The 16,899-nt window shown below is 56.0% G+C and overlaps 1 protein-coding gene across 3 annotated transcripts in view; it reads left to right on the top strand.

Moving 5' to 3' along the window:
• The window catches only part of SLC39A14 (solute carrier family 39 member 14), a 45,856-nt gene extending 33,913 nt beyond the window's left edge, over positions 1 to 11,943 (top strand). For 2 of the 3 annotated variants that reach the window (XM_051836780.2, XM_070047324.1), the window contains exons 5-9: positions 2,925 to 3,047; positions 4,202 to 4,390; positions 4,492 to 4,699; positions 5,417 to 5,601; positions 9,382 to 11,943. In XM_051836780.2, the coding sequence (XP_051692740.1) occupies positions 2,925 to 3,047; positions 4,202 to 4,390; positions 4,492 to 4,699; positions 5,417 to 5,601; positions 9,382 to 9,528 (852 nt within the window). In that variant the 3' untranslated portion in view covers positions 9,529 to 11,943. Of the gene's footprint in view, positions 1 to 1,147; positions 1,318 to 2,924; positions 3,048 to 4,201; positions 4,391 to 4,491; positions 4,700 to 5,416; positions 5,602 to 9,381 lie in introns of all 3 variants that reach the window. The other variant, XM_051836781.2, reaches the window with a different exon arrangement.
• The last annotated feature ends 4,956 nt before the right edge of the window (positions 11,944 to 16,899 follow it).

Raw genomic sequence — 16,899 nt, 5'->3', positions numbered from 1 at the left:
TTCTTAATTTGGGGTCTTAATTGTCATCACTGAGGAGCTCTAAAAAATACCACCCGAGTTGACATCTGCCCGCCCGCCTGCCCACCTGCCTTTTCAGCTCAGGCCAGGACGCTGCTGGAGACGGGGCGGGGGGTGCCGGCACCTGGCGGACCCCTTCGCAAGGGTCCATAAAGAGCCCGTGACTATGGCTCTCCAGCCCTTCCCGGTCAAGATCGGCCCAGAAAGAGTGCCGGGTGGGACCACGTGCCTTGCCTGTTCTGTCCTAATTACAGGGGAAGTGGCTTCAGGCTGAGCAACCATCCTAGAATTCCACTTGGATCTCGCAGGCGCTTGGCGAGGCAAAGGGACCACGGATGCTCACCTCGGGGGTATTTTTTCCAGCTCCTGAAATCGATTGTATTAATTTAAAAAAAAAAAAAAAAGACTTGCAATGAAACGCCTTGTCGCCGGTTGGAACGGAAAAGCGCCACCATCGTCCGGGCCCTGCGCTGTCCCGGCTCCCCTGTGTCCCGCCTTTTCTGGGCCTGGACTTGGGGCCCAGAGCGGGGCCTGCTGGGGAGCACTGGGAGGAAATACTCTGTGACGGGGGCACCCTGGAGCTCTGAGGCTGCCTGGCTCCTCCTCTGAGCAGCTGGAAACACAGACCACCAAGAGTCTTAGCAGCGGGGTTTAGGGGCCTTGGGCTTGATGGGCATGGGTCATGATGGGCATCAGGTCTTGGACCATGCCCGAGCGAAGCCACGCCCCGGGGGTGCGGCGAGCAGGGACCTCCCGCTTGGTCCTGTTTCCTGGCAGCGAGAGCCTCTGCCACAGGCTCAGCCCACCCCTGCCCTGCCCTCACCCCTCCCTGCTGGCCGCAGGGGCTCTAAGCAGGCACCAGGCTCCAGGGTCCCCTCGGGCTCCTCCTTGTTTCCGCTGAACTGATTGAAGGGGATGTCATCGGAGCTGAATCACTAACAAATGTTCTGTTTCTCTCTCCCTCCCTTCTTGTCTCTCTCTCTCTCTCTCTCCCTCTCTCTGATTCTCCGTGTCAATGCCCACCTCCACCTCCCCTGGCGCCTCCCCATCCCTACCCCGCCCTGCCCCACCCGGTGGCGGCCCTCCTCCTGTCCCGGGCTGGGGCTGGGGCTGGCCCTCCCGCCGGCAGTGTGGGGATACGGTCTCCTGTGTGTGACCGTCATCTCCCTCTGCTCCCTCATGGGGGCCAGCGTGGTGCCCTTCATGAAGAAGACTTTTTACAAGCGGCTGCTGCTCTACTTCATAGCTCTGGCGATTGGAACCCTGTACTCCAACGCCCTCTTCCAGCTCATCCCCGAGGTATGGCCGGCCAGGGCCGTCTCACCCGTCCCCCGCCCCGTGCACACGGAAGGCAGAGTGTGTGTGGGGGGACCCCGGGGTCCTTTCCTTCTGGACAGCGAGGCCAGCCAAGGCAGCTTGGCGAGCTGGTTCCGGACCCCAGTGGCTTCTGCAGCCTTGGGCCAAGCCCCTTACCCCGACCCCCTCACCCCCAGAGCATAACGAGAAGACCCATCTCAGGAGGAAGCTGTGAGTGTTGGAAGGGGTGCAGAGAGGGCTCAGACACCTCGGCAGAAGCCGGGGGGCTCAGTCTGAAGCCCCAGTTCTCAGGAGGGAGCTTGGGGCAGCGCTGTCCACATCCCGCACAGGCAGGGCTCACGTGCGCTGGCTGTGCCGCCGGCAGTGGGAAAAGCCAGTGAGAGAGCAGGCAGCCGGGGGTCTGTAGGGCTGCCAGCTGGCAGCCTTGGGGTTGCACCTGTGCCCCTGCGGTTTCTGGGGGAGACACTGTGAATGCAGCCCGGGTAAAGCCGCAGTTGGAACAGAACAAGGACTCCCCGCGTTTCCCTGCAGGAAACGCCGCCTTCCCAAAGGCCGCGCCGTGTTCTCCTAGCCGGTCAGCCCTGGCGGCTCTCGGGCCGGGGCTTTCCCAAAACACTGGAATCTCACCTGCCCAGGAACCCCGCCATGTCCCCGAGCCTGCCTGTACGGCCCCGCAGGTCCCAAAGCCAGGCCTGCGTGTTCCTCCAGCCCTCGTGGCTCCAGCTGTGGGAGGAGAAGCACCTGTTGCCTGTTTTTACCCCTGGGACCTTGCCCTGGAGGATGGCCACCAAACCTGGCCCCTTGAAGCCAGAATCCGGGAGAATCTTGACCTCTCTCCGAGCAGCTCAGCGCTCCCCCTGGTGGCCATCCGCTTTTATCTCTGACCTGTCCCTGGCGGCCTGGGGTTCACTGGAGGCCTGTTCCCTGTGGGAAAGCAGCACAAGCAGGTTGTCAGCTGCTTTGCACAGCGAATCAGGAGCATACCTTGGAATTCTCCTGATCTCCACTCTTCCCGGTGGGTTCGCTGGCCCCCCTTCTGAACAAGCAGGGCTTTCAGGAAGAGCTCCGAGCAGGCCCCTCCCCCCGCCCCATTGGATGCCTGCAGCACCGTCGCTGGCCTCCTTGGCTTTGCGGTCGTAGAGTGGGCCCTGTGGTCAGACGCATCTTGTAATTCCTGCTTCCCGTTTTAGAAAGCATAATTACCCCATAGCTCTGGGTTTATGGGCAGAGCGGCCCGCGATGCTAGGTAACACACACACACACCCCCCCACACACACACACGAGTGCATGCGCCACAGTCCCCGGCGGCAGAGGCAAGGCATGGCCCTCCCGGAGTGGTAGGCGCCCACAGGACGCTGGATGTGTCCTTTGCGTCCGAGAGGGGGGCGGAGAGCGCCTCCAGCTGGGGCGGGGCCGCGCCAGGGCCCGATGTTGCGGACCGACGGATAGGGAGCAGGGTCGGCAGGTGGCAGCTACCCCAGGACTGGTCTCTCCTCTGTCCTGGACTCCAAGCAGTAGCTGAGAGATGAGCGGCGACCAGCGCCGGGCTTCTGGTTCCCGTCAACTCACTGTGTTTTCCGGCTCCACAGGCCTTTGGGTTCAATCCTCTGGAAGATTATTATGTCTCCAAGTCCGCAGTGGTGTTTGGGGGCTTTTATCTTTTCTTTTTCACAGAGAAGATCTTGAAGATGCTTTTGAAGCAGAAGAACGAGGTGAGGCCCGATTGTTGGGACGGGAGGCTCTCCCAGGGACAGGACCGCCGGGAGAGCTCCTTCAGGTGGCTTAGGGCGGCTCCTGCCGTGGGTTAGGACAGAGGGTCCCCTTGTCACTTTGTGGGGCTGCTAGCAGGGCACGAGGCGCCCCCGGGAGCCAGGCAGCCAGACCAGGCCAACGGGCAGTGATCTGTCCCCTCGGAATTGTCCCAGACATTTCCTTGATACGGGAGAGGGCTTGATAACAGGTACCCTCAGCTGTGCCTGTGACCATGGAGACAGCAGCACTGGGACCATGGTAGCTTCCAAGAAGGATGTCTTTGGTGCCTGGCGTGTAGATTTCGATCGCCTAGGTGGTTGCTGACCTGAATGTGGAGTCAGCGAGCAGCGGTCCCTCCCTGCCCTAAATGCAGTTAAATTTTTTTTTAAAGATTTATTTATTTTATTCAAAAGGCAGAGTTAGAGAAAGAGATCTTCCATCCGCTGGCTCACTCCCCAAATGGCCGCAACGGCCAGGGTTGGGCCCAAGCACTTGGGCCATCTGCTGCTGCTTTCCCAGGCCCATTAGCAGGGAGCTGCATCAGAAGTGGAGCAGCCGGGACTCAAGCCGACTGCCCACGTAGGATGCTGGTGTCGCCGGCGGTGGCTTAACCTGCCATGCCACAATGCCACCCCCGGTTGCATATTTATTTGTTTGAGAGGAGAGAGGCAGAGAGAGAGGGAGATCTCATATACACTGGCTCACTTCCCGAATGGCCACAACAGCCAGGCCTGGGCCAGGCCAAAGCCAGGAGCCCAGGACTCCATCCAGGTCTCCCACATGTGGGCAGCAGGGACCCAAGTACTTGAATGAGCCATCTCCTGCTGCCTCCTGGGGTGTGTATGAGCAGGAAGCTGGAGTCGGGATGGAGCTGATATGGGACACAGGCACCCCAGCTGGCACCTTAACCCACCCTGCTGGGAGCCGAGTGTCTGAGCGGCGAGGCCTCACTCCCCGCCCCGGGCACGGCTGCTTCCCCTGCCTTTGCTGGTGTGGCCTCCTTGGGTCTGGCCCGATGGCGGGAGCGAGTTCTTGCCCATGCCTGGGCTCGGTAGGTGCTCACGAGCTGGGCGGTTTTGGTGCACGTCCTGACCACAGCATTTCACACCTCCAGCATCATCATGGGCACAGCCATTACGCCTCTGACACGCTGCCTTCCAAGAAGGACCAGGAGGAGGGCGTGACGGAGAAGCTGCAGAATGGGGAGTTGGACCACATGATCCCCCAGCACTGTGACAGCGAGCAGGACGGCAAGGCCGCCACGGGGGACGAGAAGGTCATCGTGGGCTCGCTGTCCGTGCAGGTCGGTGGCGCCCCGGCAGCGGCCCGGTGGGAGCCTTCTAGGGTGATGGCCTCGGTGGCGACGGGGGCTGCCATGGGCTGCAGCGCTGTGCCTTCCTCCAGGACCTGCAGGCTTCCCAGAGTGCCTGCTACTGGCTGAAAGGCGTCCGCTACTCTGACATCGGCACCCTGGCCTGGATGATCACCCTGAGCGACGGCCTCCACAATTTCATCGACGGCCTGGCCATCGGCGCCTCCTTCACCGTGTCCGTGTTCCAAGGCATCAGCACGTCCGTGGCCATCCTCTGCGAAGAGTTCCCGCACGAGCTAGGTGAGCGCCCGCGTCCCGCGGCGCACTTGCGCCAGCGCGGGCACACTTCCTGTGGCCGATCCCATGCCACTCCCTGCCCCCCACCGCACAATGCTCACTAGACCATGTGAAATCCACCCAGGAGAGACACTAGCTTAGCACATCTCCAGCGGTGTGTGTTTGCCCTTAGCCCCATCGGGCTTAATAACAGTACCTCCTTATGGTGTTATTGTGAGGACTAGGGGAAATGCGCTATTCTAAGTGCGCGGTCAATGCTGTCTTACCCCGAGAACGTTCGTGAGAAGTCTGGTAGGGGAGGAGGGGCCTGGAGCCAGCGGTGGGAGGCACTGGGTTGCGTCCCCTTGTGAGGCTCAGCGTTGACTCAAGGTCAAGTCTTGGCCTCGACCTTTAGCAGCTTGTGCCTGTGGGCGAAGGACTTCCGCCTGTCCCTGCCCCAGTCCCAGTTCCGTTTCCTACCAGTACCGTTCACTGCGGTCGCCAGGGAGGAAGTGCCTCCTGTTCCCCAGCTGTCAGGAGCAAGGACACTGCTGGTCGCGCGGGCCTCTAGGCTGCAGGGGCGTGGCCAGCTGGGCAGCCGGGCGCGGGAGGGTGAAGGCCCCTTGGGCGCGTGCCTTCAGTGTCGGGTCTGGGCGTTGACGCCTTCTGCCGCCCCCTGGTGCCGTCTCCTCCCGGGACCGCACTCCCAGCCGCCTCCCCCTGCCTGCTGTCCACGCACAGGGGACTTCGTGATCCTGCTCAACGCCGGCATGAGCATCCAGCAGGCGCTCTTCTTCAACTTCCTCTCTGCCTGCTGCTGCTACGTGGGCCTGGCCTTCGGCATCCTGGCCGGCAGCCACTTCTCCGCCAACTGGATCTTTGCGCTGGCCGGCGGCATGTTCTTGTACATTGCTCTGGCTGATATGGTGAGTGTCGGGGGGGGCGGGGGGGGGCGAGTTGGTTCTTTTTTTTTTTTTTTTTTTTTTGACAGGCAGAGTGGACAGTGAGAGAGAGAGACAGAGAGAAAGGTCTTTCTTTTGCCGTTGGTTCACCCTCCAATGGCTACTGCGGCCGGCGCACCGCGCTGATCCGATGGCAGGAGCCAGGTCTTTTCCTGGTCTCCCATGGGGTGCAGGGCCCAAGCACCTGGGCCATCCTCCACTGCACTCCCGGGCCACAGCAGAGAGCTGGCCTGGAAGAGGGGCAACCGGGACAGAATCCGGCGCCCCGAGCGGGACTAGAACCTGGTGTGCTGGCGCCACAAGGTGGAGGATTAGCCTAGTGAGCCGCGGTGCTGGCTTTCTTGAGGCGCCTCTCACACACCTGCACGGTCGCCTGGTTAGGGAATGTAACGCGGTGGTGTGAAGGACACGGGAGATAGTGAAGCATGGAGTTGATGTTTCCGCTAGCGTAGGTCATTGCAGACAGTGGTTCTGCTCCATCCAGGGCCCTTGTGTAAATGTATAGACGAGGTGCTTAGCAGATACGTGGAGGGAGGAAGAGCATCCCGTAGTCGCTCCAAAGCAAGAAACAAAAGCCCTGGGGTTTGTTCCTTTTTTCTCTTCATGTGGTGTATTTGTTTTCTTTTTTAAAAAAATATTTATTTATTTGAAAGGAACAGTTAGAGGGAGAGAGAACCCCTATCCACTGATTCACTTTCCAAATGGCCACAACAGCCATTTGCATACTTGAGCCATCCTCCACTGCTTTCCCAGGCCATAGCAGAGAGCTGGATTGGAAGTGGAGCAGTCAGGACTCGAACCGGTGCCCGTGTGGGATGCTGGCACTGCAGGCCCTGCCTTAACCTTCTATGCCACAGCACTGGCCCCAGGACATACATTTTTGAAAACAGTTTCCGTTATGTCACCCCCACCACGTGGAGGAACCAGGCCTCCAGCACAGGAAGCCCTGGGTGTAAGCCACACCCACACGATGGCAGGTGCTGGTGTTTGGTGAGCAAACAAGCTGTAATTTCAGAACTAGATTTGCAGGCTGAAAGAGGACACACGATTTCAGGCCTTTAAAATTCTCTTTATTTATTTATGAGACAGGGAGCTTCCATCCAGTGGTTCAATCCCCAGCTACCCACAACAGCTGGGACGGGGCCAGGCCAAAGCCGGGAGCCAGGAACTCCATCCGTGTCTCCCAGGTGGGAGAGACTCGACTATTTGAGCCATCGTCTGCCACCTCGCAGGGTGCACATTAGCCAAAGCTGGAGTCAGAGCCAGGGCTGGGGCTTGACCCCAGGAACTGTGAGACGGGTGCGGGCATCCCAAGCAGTGGCTTAGTCACCAGGCCCAACACCCGCCCCAGGCATTTAAAATACATATCACCAAATTGTTTGCCAAAGAGTGTCTGAAAGTATACATTGCTCTGTATCTGCTAACATTCGGTGTAACCAATTTTTTTAAGGTTTATTTATTTATTTAAAAAGCAGAGTTAAGAGAGAGGTCTTCCATCTGCTGGTTCACTTCCCAAATGGCCACAACGGGCAGGGTTGGGCCAGGCAGAAGCCAGGAGCCAAGAGCTGGGTCTCCCACGTGGGTGTAGGAGCTGAAGCACCTGGGCCATCCTCCACTGCGTTCCCAGGTGCATTAGCAGGGAGCTGAATCAGAGATGGAGCAGCAGGGACTCCAACCAGTGCCCATGTGGGACGCTGGTGCCGCAGGTAGTGGCTTTACCCACTATACCACAGCGCAGGCCCCTGGTGTAACCATTTAAGTTGTTTGAATTCACTATTGCAATGATGCATCTGTTGCATTTTTTAAAAAGATTTATTTATTTATTTATTTGAGAGGCAGAGCTACAGACAGAATGAGGGAGAGACAGAGAGGTCTTCTATCTGCTGGTTTACTCCCCAATTGCCCGCAACAGCAGAACTGCACCGATCTGAAGCCAGGAGCCAAAAGCCTCCTCTGGGTCTCCCACGTGGGTTCAGGGGCCCAAGGACTTGGGCCATCCTCCACTGCCCTCCCAGGCCACAGCAGAGAGCTGAATCAGAAGTAGAGCAGCCGGCACTTGAACCAGTGCCCATATGGGATGCCGACACTGCAGGCAGTGGCTTTATCTGCTATACCACAGCGCCGGCCCTGCAGGACTTCTTCTAGAAGGGTCTCCCACATGGGTGCAGGGGCCCAAGCACTTGGGCCATCCTCTGCTGCTTTCCCAGGTGCATTAGCAGGGTGCTGGATTGCAAGTGGAGCACCCAGGACTTGAACCGGTGCCCCTATGGGATGCCTGTGCCGCAGGTAGATGCACCGGCTCCTGTTGTGTGTTTGTGTGGCACTGATGAGGTCAGTTTGTTTCCTTGCCTTGTTTGTCGGCATGGCACGGGCTTAGGCCTATTGGCATGAATTATTTTTCCATATCCTTTGCATAAAGTACGTTTGAGACCAAGAGAGTGCTGGCCGCCCCAGTGCACATCAGGTCGTGGGAGTGCTTTGGATTCTGCCCTCTCTGGTGGGAGTCTCTCAGGGGGCACTGCTTGACGGTTCATAGCAGCCAGTGGGGCCTTGAACCCCAGCAGTGCTGTCCCTCCATTCTCCATCCCCTTCAGGGCGGGGATCCTATTGTTCCACCAAGGGCCACATGGATTTGCATGGTATCAGTGGCGGGCTGCACAGATTGCCGGCTTCCAAACGAGCCCCATGCAGACGTGGTAAATTTCAAGTTGCGCCTGCGGTCGCCTCAGCAGGGCCAGCCCCGCTCCAGTGACTGCAATGGTCCTCACGGATCCACGGGCTGGACACACCCCACCCCCGCTCCAGTTCCCAAAGAGAGGACGGGGCACTTGTCCAGCAGAGAGATTCTCCAAGTGTGCTTGTAAGCCCACAGCGAGACACGTGGCTGGTCGGTGCTTTGTTTCCCTAGATCCTTGTGAAGCTGCGGCAGGCACCGGGCTCCAGCGGCTCCCGCTGTTTTCTCCGGCGGCCAGCGCGGTAGCCGGTGCCGCTCTGACTCCGCCATGGCGTCTCCGCCCCCGCACGGCCTCAGCCACCTGTGGGTCCCAAGGATTTTTTTTTTTTTTCCCAAAGGATGCCTGTTACTGAGCATGTACAGATTGGTGTTCTTGTCATTCCCTAGATAACACAGCCTGATAACCGTGCGCGCTGCGTTTACATTAGATGCAGTGTTACAAGTCGTCTGGAGTAATTTAAAGTGGACCTGAGCCACCGAGCACGTGGCTCGGGGAGTTGAACCGCCGCTTGGGACGACGTCCATGCCCCGTGCAGAGCACAGGTTCAAGGGCTGGCCACAGGTTCAAGGGCTGGCCGCTTTATGTCCATTCCAGCTTCTTGCTGATGCACCTGGCAGGGCAGTGGAGGGTGGCCCCAGTGCTTGGGTCCCTGCCACCCACATGGAAAACGTGGGTGGACCAGTGCCTGGCTCCTGGCTTTCCCCTAGGCCCAGTCCCAGCTGTTGCCATTTGGGGAGTGACCCAACAGCGGATGGAAGACCTCTCTCTCTGTGTCTCTCCCTCCTTTCCCTATCACTCTGCCTTTCAAATAAATAAATAAATGATCTTTAGCATACGGGGAGGGTGTATGCAAATTCCATGCACACACTGTGTTGTTTATGAAGGGACTCAGGCAGCTGCGGAGTGTGGAATTTGCAGGGAACAGGGTGTCCCAGAAGCCGGGCCCTGTGGGTTAGTGTCCCGAGGGCGGGAGAGGGCCTGCAGCGCTGGTTTCTCTCTGCGTCCTCAGTTCCCCGAGATGAATGAGGTCTCCCGAGAGGACGAGAGGAAGGGCAGCGTCTTGATCCCCTTCGTGATCCAGAACCTGGGTCTCCTGACCGGATTCTCCATCATGCTGCTGCTCACCATGTACTCGGGACAGATCCAGATCGGCTAGCGCCCCCGGACCGCCCGGTCCCCGGCCCCGGCGTCCGCCGAGTACCACGGAGGCGGCCACGGGTTGAAGCCTGCGACCCGGACTGCGCGTCCCTGTGTTTGGATGTCGGCTGTTGTCACACCGCTCTGCCCTGGGAGTAAGCCGGGCTGGGAGCCAGCCTCTAGGTAGCTCGGTAGCGCCTCGTACCCTGGCCTTGCCCTCTCTCCTCCCACAGCAACTGTAGAATCTCCATGCACCTTCCAGGCCGAGCCTCACCTGCTTCCCTGGTCACCCTGGCCTCTTTCTCTCGGAATCATCGCTCAAGAGATTGCAGATCTCTGTACCCTACAGTGCAAAATCGAGCCGGTGGCCAGCACCTGGCTAGAAGCAGCAGGTGCATCCGGAGTTGGGGCCCGTGAATCTCCGTGCGGGTTCACAGGGGAACCGCAGGCGGCCCGTTCTGAAACCGGTTCTCGCTTGTTCTTAACAGAGAAGGGGCAGGCGGCAGGAACCCCTCCCTCGCAGCTTTCCGAAGCCCTGGCAGTTGCCTGCCTCTTCTCTCAGCAGGCAGCCATCAGGGGAGGCGGGCATCACCGCGGGTCGTTGGAGGGGCAGGAGGCCCGGTGACTTGCGTGTGCTCGCTGGCTCCCGCTGCAGGTGCACGGCTCCCCGGGGAGTCCGCCGGGATGTGCAGGCGCGGGCGGGGACCCTCCTCTTCCTGGCTGTGACCCCCACCTCCCCTCCCCGGCTCCCAGCTTCCCTTAGAGTAGAAGCACATGCTGAGCACACGTCTGCGTCCCGCCAGCACGCTCAGACTCGGAGGCAGGGTGCGCTCCGCGGAGGCAGGGTGATCCAGAGTGGCATCAGGCAGGCAGAATTCAGGACTGGCCCGTCCCGTCCGTGGAAGGACGAGTTCACCGCCGTCTCTGGAACTCGGGCTGCGGCCCCGCGGATGTCGCTGCTGCCGGCGGGTCTGCCCAGGTCGCCGCCTCCTTCCTCAGCCGGGACCCACTGCCGGGTCCTGGGTTGATGATGAAATGCTCTCGTTCTCTCGGGACCGCAGACAGGCCGGCTACTCTGTGGAGCTGGGGGGCCAGCCTCGGGCACTGGAGCCCCCTCCTCCGATCTCCAGGTTCACTAGGTGAATGGACTTCCCATTATCATATTGATAATGCGAGACCCCTCGGCCCCTTTCTTAGAGGCGCCCACACTTGCAACCCAGGGGCTCGCGTGGGTGACTGGCCGGAGGCCCCAGTCTGTTCTGGCTCCCTCAGTCCTGAAAAGCAGCATCTCCTTTGTTTTCTCTCACTGGACAACAAGCCCCGGGACCCCAACTACTCTTGGGCGCGAGTGGGGAAGCCGCGGGGGCGACTTCCTCGGAGTGGCTCGGTTCTGATCCACCAGCTGTGATGGACGTGGGTGACCGCTCACAACTCTGCTAGATTTGAGAACACGCTGAAGAAAAACCTTTGGTGACCAAGATTCTTGGGTCAAAATCAAAACCAACTTCTCCTAGGGTTTTGGTCCACTTTTTTTAACCAAAGAACCAACTCCTCGCGTGTCGGCATCTTTAACGTTTTTGTGTTGTGATCATTATTATTGTTTTAATGCAGTTTCATCTGTGCTTCTTAAACTGCTCTCGGGAGCCGGCAGAAGGTAACACTTGAAACCTAAGACTCTGGGAGATCTTGCTTTACTTAATTCACGTTGATGTGTCAAGTGTGTAGCCTTAGCATTCCCTGTAAGCCCTGTCATTCATTCCACAAAACCATCCCGAGGTAAAGGTAGTGGTTTGTCGTTTAGGAGCTAAAGAGTCTCATCGTTAGCAAAGAGAGAAGCAAGCTTTGGACTAGAACAGTGCTTTCCCTGTGTATGTGCACCTGCAGCGACCCAAGAACCTGCCCTCACAGGCAAAGGCTCCTTGTTGGCACCGTAATTGGTGTAGAGGCCAGACCCAAAGTCAAGTTCAAGCTTAGGACCGGCTGGGACGCCAGGTCGTCTGCTTGTTGAGTTGCCATTGGCAGTGGATTGGCCCTGTGAGAGATGTGGCAGTTCGGCTTTCGTGCGTTGAACTTGGCCGTGTCGGGCATTTGTACACAGGAGACTTCCACGGGGTAATGGGTAGTTTGGAGGACTGTCCATACCCCTGACGTTAGCATCTTCAGCCTTTTTTTTTTCCTAGACAGACCAGCTCCTAAGTCCTCTTCCGAGGAGGTGATAATATGCCAGAAATCTGCTTTACAGGAAATGAAGTCTGAGTTTTGCAGAGAGAGGTTAGGTTTTTATTGTTATATTCCCTTCACAGTCCTGCAGTTCCACCACAGTATTTTTTTAAATAACTCAGGTGTTATGAGAAGAAATTAGAAGAGAAAATAACTTATATGGACTGTAAATGTTTTATTTGTAAGGTTCTATAAATAAAGCTATATTCTGTAATTGTTGACAATCCCATGTGTGGTCTTTTGTGGTAACCCTGTGGGTGTAATGAAGGTTACTGAACACAGGGGGGCGATGGTGCCTCACTGGTTTGCAAACTTTTTTTTTTTTTTTTTTTTTTTTTTAACCAGATCTAGCCTCCTTTTTGATTATGGGCTTTTGGGAGGGAACTTACAGGTGAAATATGCTCACTTCAGAAAAGTTTAGTTTCTGTCTAATGGAACATGTGACTTCATCGATATTGTATGATAAAATAATCATGCATTCTGGATTTCTTTTTTTTTGAAAGATTCATTTCTTTCAAAGACGGAGGAGTTAGAAAGATCTTCCATCGGCTGGTTCACTCCCCCAAACGGCCACAATGGCTGAGGCTGGAGTGTCATCTTTGTCTCCCACGTGAGTGTGGGGGCCAAGCACTTGTGACGTCTTCCACTGCTTTCCCAGGCTCATTAGCAGGGAGCTGGGTGGGAAGTGGAGCAGCCGGGACAGGAACCAGCGCCCATATGGGATGCCAGCACTGCAGGTCACAATGTAACCACTTTGTCCCAGCACTGGCCCCATGCTGGGTATTTAATTAATGGGTGTGGTTGTCCATGTGGTAGTTGTTGTTGTTTTTTTTTTTTTTTTTTTTGGAGGGGGGGTTGTTTTATTGAGAGGCAGAGAAAGTCTTCCTTCTGCCGGTTCACCCGGCAGGTTCGCGAGCACTTGAGCCATCGGCTGCTGCCTCCCTGGGTGTACATCAGGAGTGGAGGCAGACCTGGAACCCGTGCACTCCAGTGCGGGATGCGGGCGTGCCCAGCAGACTAACCCGTGGCCGATTCCTGCCACAAAAGAGAGAGCTTTCTGTCACCCATTTTCTCTTGTATAAGTCCATGTTTTGAAACTTGCAGTGTTGGTTTAGATTCTTTAAACGACATCTGTATGTCTTACAGGGGGGGGTCCTTGTCACCTCTCAAAAGACTTCAAATTCTACACTTTAGTTCCATGTTCTGGCCTCTGTTGTTTATGTTCAATAATAGAAATAAGCAGTAAGGGGTTGCAGTGCTGGGACACAGTGGGTTCAGCCCCTGTCTGCCTGGACGGCATCCCATATGGGCACCGGTTCAAGTCCCGGCTGCTCCACTTCCGATCCAGCTTCCTGTTAATGTGCCTAGGAAAAGCAGGGGAAGATGGCCCAAGTCCCTGGGGCCCTACACTCGCGTAGGAGACGTGGATGGAGTTCCAGGCTCCTGGCTTCTGCCTGGCCCAGCCCTGGTCATTGTGGCCATTTAGGGGGGTGAACCAGTGGATGGAAGATCTTCTCCCTCCCCCACATCTGCCTTTCAAATAAATTAATCTTTAAAAAGAAAAAGTAAACGAAAAATAATTGGTTCAGAGATTCCACAGTGCCTCCCTGTATTTTTGTTGTTGTTTTAAGATTTTATTTATTTGAGAGAATTACAGACAGTGAGAGGGAGAGACAGAAAGGTCTTCCACCCACTGGTTCACTCCCCAGTGGCCACAATGGCCAGAGCTGAGCCAGGAGCATCTTCCAGGTCTCCCATGCCGGTGCAGGGGCCCAAGCGCATGGGCCATCTTCTGCTTTCCTAGGCCATAGCTGAGAGCTGGATCAGGAGAGGAGCAGCCGGGACTCGAACCAGTGCCCATAAGGAATGTTGGCACTGCAGGTGGGGGATTAACCCACTATGCCACAGCGCTGGCCCCGCCTCCCTGTATCCAGGGCTCGTGCGGGTGTCTTGATTGGCATCACCTTGCAGTAGGCTATTCCCTCTTCGCTTCTGGCCGCTCCTTTCCTGCCACCTCCCCGCCGCCTTCCCAGGCTGATGCAGTGGCTGCGGACTCCGGCTTATAGGACTTGCATTGCAATTTTGCTATTGGCTTTTACACCACATTCCTTCTGGCTGGAGACACTACCTGGCTTCCTGCTGGGGATCTCAGTACCCACTGGCCGCGGCGTGGATGAACCGGAGGACCAGATGCGGTGTTGCGAATGACCCCTCCCCGTTGGCTGCAGTGCCCACAGTGTCTTCCTGTCATTGATGGTGGTTTTCCTTATGCCTGTTCCCCGGTCCACCTTTATTTAGAAACCTGAGTTTGAGAGGTGAATTTATGACCCACAGAGAACAGAGCTAAGCAAAGTAAACAGGCCATTAAGAAGCTTAAAACCTTGACCTCAGCCATCTCCTTGGAAGACTAAAGCGGCTAAGCCACGTCGGGCATTTTTGGCGTGGAAGGTGGAACACGCTGACATCCAAACGGCGCCGTGCCGATGGGTCAATGCTGTCCCCCCTGTTGCTTCTGCCTGTTCCTGGTGACCGTCAGATCTGAGTGGAGGGAAACCCAGTTCCCGATGTGATGAGACACAGTCGACAGCCAGAGCTTTCTCTCGCAGCTTCTGCACGCTTCCTGGGTGTGAAGCACCTGCCTCTTCAGATGGAGGGCAGACCCACATCCCCTTCTTTCTCCCGGAATAGACTGAATTCACATTCTTCTCAGGATAGATGACTCTTTTTTTAAATCATAGAAAAAAAAGCCAGTGTTTGGCAGAGAGCCAAAGGTTCTTAGGCGCCAGCCAAGAGGTGCTAGCCAAGGGCCAGTTTTCTTTCTGAAAACACAACCCCTTCTTGCTGTGTCCTTGCTGTGTCCCCGTAATGTTTGACCCTGGCTTTGGGTGGGGTTCCCAGGTCGTAGCATCTGTTATAGTTAAGGAGTAACCCGGAAGCACGCCAGCCTTGGCAATCATAAGCCAAGAAGCGGTTCTTTCGCCACCGGGCGCTGGGTGTTTTTCCTGTGCTTGTGTTTTGCTGGTAGGCCTGTGGACTGTTGAGGTTGCCAAGAATAAATTTAGACGCCAATCTACCCAGCCATCAGCAAATTCCCGGGGGAGGATCCCTAACCAGAAACCTCTGGGGGAAGCCATTCTGAACGACATTCCCTCAACCTTGTGGGTTTTAAGACAAAAAACAACCGATTCAATGAAGGCAATACTTTTGTTTTTGTTTTGCTTTGCTTAAAATAAAAGATAAGGTCTTTAATTATAGATGCTGGTGAGGAAGATAAAAAGTCTCTTTGATCTTGAGAATCCTCCCAGAGTAGACTTTGTTAGCTGTCTGTTCCTGGTAACTTCTAAAGGTTCAGGGAAACAGGCTGTTTTGAAGCCGTTGCCTGCTTGTATCCCAGAGACGTGACCTTGAGAAGAAATATGTGTTGAAGGCACACAGTTTAAGCATGGTAGTAATTCTCCAATTAATGCCAGGCTTTTTGTTTTGTTTTGTTTCTCCCTCTTGAAACTGGGTGAACAGGAGACAGAGCTGCTGGGATTTAGATTCTTTTGTCTCTTTTCTGGGAAAGCTGATTTTTGGAAAACATTAGACTGCACCGATTCCTTTCTGTAGAGGGTTTGATTACAATTCTAAAAAGGGTAAATGAGATCCAAACAGGAGAGACCTCCGCGCATCTTCATTTGGCTCTAAGGGGTATTTTATTCCTGCACATCTGTCCTCCTAATTATGTTCTACATGAACTTGTTTAAAATCTAAAGCTGTTGGAGCTGGCACTGTGGCATAGTAAGCTAAGCCTCTGCCTACATCCCAGTGGGCACCCAGTTCAAGTCCCAGCTGCTCCACTTCTGATCCAGGTTCCTGCAATGGCCTGGGAAAACAGTGGAAGGAAGATGGCCAAAGTGCTTGGACCCCTGCACTCAAGTGGGTGACCCAGAGGAGGCTCCTGGCTTCAAACTGGCCCCGCTCCAGCTGTTGCAGCCCTTTGGGGAGTGAATCAACAAATGGAAGATCTCTCTCTGTCTCTCCCTCTCTCTCTAACTCTGGCTCTCAAATAAATGAATAAATCTTTAAAAAAAAAAGAGGTATTTATTTCTGCACATCTGTTTTCCTAATTACACTTTACATTAACTTTGTTTGAGGCTGTGGGGCCAGCACTGTGGCGTAGCAGGTTAAGCCTCTGCCTGCAGTGCCGGCGTTCCATATGGGCACCAGCTCAAGTCTCGGCTGTTCCACTTCTGATCCAGGTCCCTGAAAATGCGCCTGGGAAAGCAGCGGAAAGTGATCCAAGTCCTTGGGTCCCTGCACCCTGGTGGGAGACCCAGAAGAAGCTCCTGGCTCCTGGCTTCAGCCTGGCTCAGCTGTTGTGGCCATTTGGGGAGCAAACAAGTGGATGGAGGATTTCTCTTTCCCTCTCTGTCTCTCTCCTTCTCTCTCCATATTTCTGCCTTTCAAATAAGTAACTTTTTAAAAATAAATAAAACCTCAGGCTGTGTGGAAAGACCGCCTTAATCTAGCTGCTACTAGTGTTTTTTTCACTGGAAACCTTACACAGCCTTGGTAGCTAGCTTCCGTGAGGAGGCCCTTGGAAAGCACCTAGGTTTGATGACTTGGGAAGCGGTGATGAGCAAGGACCAGTACAGACCCGCTTCCCCAGAGCTGGCCCCTCTGTCTTCAGCAGAAAGAGCACAGGAATTTTTCTTTCTTTCTTTCTTTCTTTTTTTCCAAAGCCAGGAGCCAGAAACTTCATCCAGGTTTCCCACGTGGGTGCAGGGGCCCAAGCATCCGAGCCATTTTCTGCTGCTTTCCCAAGCCCCTTAGGAGGGAGCTGGATTGGAAGTGGAGCAGCTGGGACTCGAACCGGCGCCCATATGGGATGCTGGCATAGCAGGCGGTGGCCTTACCCCACTACACCATAGCGCTGGCCCCAGTGATGTAACAAGACACAGAGCTTAGGTGTTTCAGGAATGACAGGACATGACGGTGCACAAGACAGACACAGAAGTGCTACCGGGACATTAGCAGGGTAGCGAGGCAGAGGAGGGCGGAGGGTGTGCTTTGAGCTACAGTGGGCAGGAAGTGACGGGCTGAGGAGCCACAGCTTTGCAGCCAGCTAGGAGCCTGCCCCCAATCAGAACCAGCGAATGCAAGCGTCCTGGGAGAGAAGAGCGTGGGC

The sequence above is a fragment of the Oryctolagus cuniculus genome, chromosome 8 (genome assembly GCF_964237555.1).
Source record: "Oryctolagus cuniculus chromosome 8, mOryCun1.1, whole genome shotgun sequence".
Lineage (NCBI taxonomy): Eukaryota > Metazoa > Chordata > Mammalia > Lagomorpha > Leporidae > Oryctolagus > Oryctolagus cuniculus.
The sequence above is the reverse complement of the archived record's forward strand: the minus strand, read 5'-3'. Positions and strand labels throughout refer to the sequence as shown.